The sequence below is a fragment of the Rhagoletis pomonella genome, unplaced genomic scaffold (genome assembly GCF_013731165.1).
Source record: "Rhagoletis pomonella isolate Grant_MI unplaced genomic scaffold, Rhpom_1.0 Rhpom_scaffold_00436, whole genome shotgun sequence".
NCBI classification, from domain to species: domain Eukaryota; kingdom Metazoa; phylum Arthropoda; class Insecta; order Diptera; family Tephritidae; genus Rhagoletis; species Rhagoletis pomonella.
Window position 1 is genome coordinate 41,034 of NW_023458990.1, and position 3,792 is coordinate 44,825.

General features: G+C 38.0%; 1 protein-coding gene across 1 annotated transcript in view; it reads right to left on the reverse strand.

Annotated features, from left to right (window-relative positions):
- Nucleotides 1-1,194: 1,194 nt before the first annotated feature.
- Nucleotides 1,195-3,792, reverse strand: part of LOC118750881 (ATP-dependent RNA helicase vasa) — a 3,936-nt gene continuing 1,338 nt past the window's right edge. Inside the window, exons 2-6 of the mRNA XM_036485612.1 lie at nucleotides 2,731-3,017; nucleotides 2,485-2,670; nucleotides 1,862-2,425; nucleotides 1,587-1,800; nucleotides 1,195-1,517 (exon numbers count right to left, since the gene is read on the reverse strand). Of these exons, the coding sequence (XP_036341505.1) occupies nucleotides 1,210-1,517; nucleotides 1,587-1,800; nucleotides 1,862-2,425; nucleotides 2,485-2,670; nucleotides 2,731-3,017 (1,559 nt within the window). The 3' untranslated portion in view covers nucleotides 1,195-1,209. The remainder of the gene's footprint in view (nucleotides 1,518-1,586; nucleotides 1,801-1,861; nucleotides 2,426-2,484; nucleotides 2,671-2,730; nucleotides 3,018-3,792) is intronic.

Sequence of the window (3,792 nt, forward strand, 5' to 3'; positions counted from 1 at the left end):
ATGTAGAAATCCAAATTTCTCTAACGTTAGAGACTGTGTTTGCTGGGAGTGAGCGCTAGGCGAAGAATTTGGAGTGCAAGGTGGCAAAGTCATTTCCAAAGTCTTGAACCATTTAATTCATTCAACTCGTTTGGAAACCAGTTCAGCGCAGAGTTGTATCAGAAAGCTTCTGCTCCGACCAATCAGAAAGACCCAAAAGCTTTCATTTGACACGCTAACGTTCAAAAAATTTATATTCTGAAAAATATTAAAAATTATCAAAAAATATCAGAATTGTATGCATGTCTGCCCGCCAAAAAAGAGGCCAAGCCGGTAATTGTTATTTTCCATGAGGTCTCATCGTACACAGAGATAAATGGTGCATACGAACTAAACATGTAAACAAAATTTTGATCATGTGTTATATGGAAGAAAATGCGCAACACCCTCCACAAAAAAAATTCTAAAAAATCAACGGTAATGTTTAGCGACTTGAAACTAAACTACTAAAATAAACATAATTTGCAAGCAATATCGTTTTGAATTTCGTTGCTAATTAGTTGCACGCATCTGTATGTACATAATATGTATAAGCACACTATTTAGTTTGCTCGATTTGTAAACAAAGCTTCTCAGCGGTGAAAAATGTGCTATTGTGAACAGCCTAAATGAGCGAAATTTACAATAGCGCTATTCTTCATCGAATAAGCACCATAATACCAAATGAAAATTCGTTCGACAGCACTTTAGACCGCAGTCGAAGATCGAATGCAACTCATAATAGGGGTGTTTTTTTTTTTTATGGATCGCTTTTCAGGGTCCAGCAATAGTCAGCAAGCATGTGGAAGGTTGATTTCCTATCATACCACTTCTCCATAGTGGCTATGTCCTGGTGGAGTCGTTCGCCATGTTCTTCGCTATTGTTTTTTTAACACTTTTTTTTAATTTTTCACCCCTTTCTACGCAATCCATCGGCTTGAGATAGAATCTTTCAGACGAATTGGATTTTCATTAATACGTGGTTTTTTCTTCGGAAAAACTACGTACAAATTCTATTTTTTTTTTTTTAAATTTGCCATTTTTTACCATTTTTCGACACTTCAACAGTTTTTTTTTTTTTTCAAGAAAAATCTTGTAAATGCACTTCAAATCACCATCAAAAAATCTATAAGATGAAACCCCGCTTTTGAGATAAAATACGACCAAATTATTTTGAACCATGTAATTGGGTCACGCCCTATAATTTCTTACCTGAACACCTTTTCGTACGTCTCGACCGCCGAATCTACTTTGCGAATTGCCATACCCACCACCGCCACCTCCACCGGAACATGATCGGAGAAATTCGGGCACTTCCTGCGATGCACCTTCAAGAATTTTAACCAAATCACTGGCCATGGCCGAATCTTGTTCGGGATCGAAGAAACTAGTTGCGCGTCCATTGTTACCAACGCGGCCCGTACGACCAATACGATGGACATATTCATCGATGGAATTAGGAAGATCGTAATTGATAACGTGTTTAACGTTCTTAATATCTGCAAAATGAAATGCAAATATAATTTGAATGGTATATTTACATAGAATGTGGCGAATTGATTACATACCTAAGCCACGAGCAGCGACTGAAGTTGCTATCAGCACTTTCATTTTTCCGGATTTGAAATCTGCTAAAGCCATTTCTCGTTGACGCTGCAGGCGATCGCCATGGATAGAAGTAGTTGGGAACTCAGTTTCCGATAGTAGAGATGCCAGAAAATCTGCACCACGCTTGGTTTCAACAAATACAATTGTCCCGTCACTGCTTTCGCCCAGCAACTCCTATCGAAAAATAGGTTCCTTTCAAATTAAAATGACTTATTTAAAGCAAAAAGAAAATTACCATCAGTTTAGACCGTTTCTGGAACTTTTTAACTTCAAAAATCTCTTGGGTAACATCGGAGCAGGCGCCACCAACCACACCAATAGTAATAAAAATATAATTGGACAAATATTCGCCAGCCAGGCGCTGTATCTCCTCGGGGAAAGTAGCAGAGAACATCAAGTTTTGGCGTTCGTCCATAGGGCGCATTGTCGGATGATGCATCAATGTATTTACATTTTCCTTGAAACCCATATCCATCATTCGATCGGCTTCATCGAGCACTACGTAACGCGTCTCCTCAAATGTTATGAAACCCTTTTCGACGAAGTCCAGTAAACGACCCGGAGTGCATATCAAAATGTGACAGCCTTTTGCGATATTTTCGCCTTGATGTTTGCTTGAAGTGCCACCGTAAACAATGCTTATCTTCAAATAGGAACCCAGCGCAAACTTTCGGGCCTCAGAGAAAATTTGTATTGCCAACTCGCGAGTAGGAGAAACAATCACCGCCTGCGGTTTACCGATTGACAAATCACAACTCTCTCCCAGAATTCCATTGATTATAGGGAGCAAGAATGCAGCCTGTTGAATATTTTATACATATTTGGGTTGTATAGGTGAATGTAATCCATTATACTCACTGTTTTCCCTGATCCCGTTTGAGCGCATGCCATCAAATCTCTCCCATCCATAATCACTGGTATAGCAGTTTTTTGTATAGGTGTAGGTACCTTATATCCGGACTTACGCACGTTATCCATGATCAAATCGCGCAAGCCGGCATTATCAAAAGATTTAAGTGGTAGCGGAGCATTTTCGCCTGACACCTATTAAAAAACACAATGTGAAATTCTAATATAAACATTTAAATGAAGATAAGCCATTACCCGGACTGGTATATTGTCATATTTGGAGAAATTTATTCCCGATGAGATTCCACTACTAAAGATCTCGTCTTCATTATCAGTGGGTTCCGGAGGTATGTAAAACTCACGCTGTTTCTGCTCGCCCTCGTTTTCGCCTTTGTTGTTATTGAAACCATTGTCATCATCTCCATTTCTGTCTCCATCATTACGGTCACCAAAACCATTACGATTTCCCCGGCCGCCACGCCCACCACCGCCGCGACCGCCGCGGCCGCCACGAAAACCTCCACCGCCACGTTCTCTGTTTTCTTTGTACACAAGTCATTTGTTTATTTTAGAAGTATTTTAATTTATTAAGTATTTTCTTAATAAAGATAGTAACGTACAAATATAAATTGTTCAAATGCAAACGAAACATACATATGTATAGTATATATACTGTGCAAAATTTTGTTCGAAAATGATAACTCTAAGTACTTCCACATTGTATTTGAAAATTTAAAAAACCATATGCATCCAGGGAAAAAGTTGAAAACCGGGAATTTTATAGTCATTTGCTATGTGAGATAACTTACGAGAAAAATAAAAAAATCTGAAAAAGTTTTAAGAATTCGCGAAATTATCGTTTTTCAAATTGAGAAAACAGCATTTTAAATTTTTTTCAAAAATATCCGGTTCTGATAAATAATAATAATAATAGATTGGCCGAGCTTCTCCTCCGGTTCTGATTATCCCACCGCAAAAAGCTCTCCACCAGATTAAAGGCCTTCGAAATCCCTATGAACTTGCTATACAATGTTTTGCAATCAAATTATCAGTTTAAGAGCTATCTACAAATTTATGGGTGAAATCGGACACAATCTTAAGTCGCATCGTTATTCTATTGTGAATTACACCTAAAAGCTGCAAACATTTGTTTTTATTGTTTTATGTTATATTCCAGCAAACATTGAGGTTAGTTATCGATTAGAGAACTAGCCACATTCTCCAATCTCAAACGTTTGAGATCGACTCGAAAAACTATCGAGAATCATAGCAATCTCAACAAAAATGGGACATAGTTCTCGACTCGAGAAAATATAA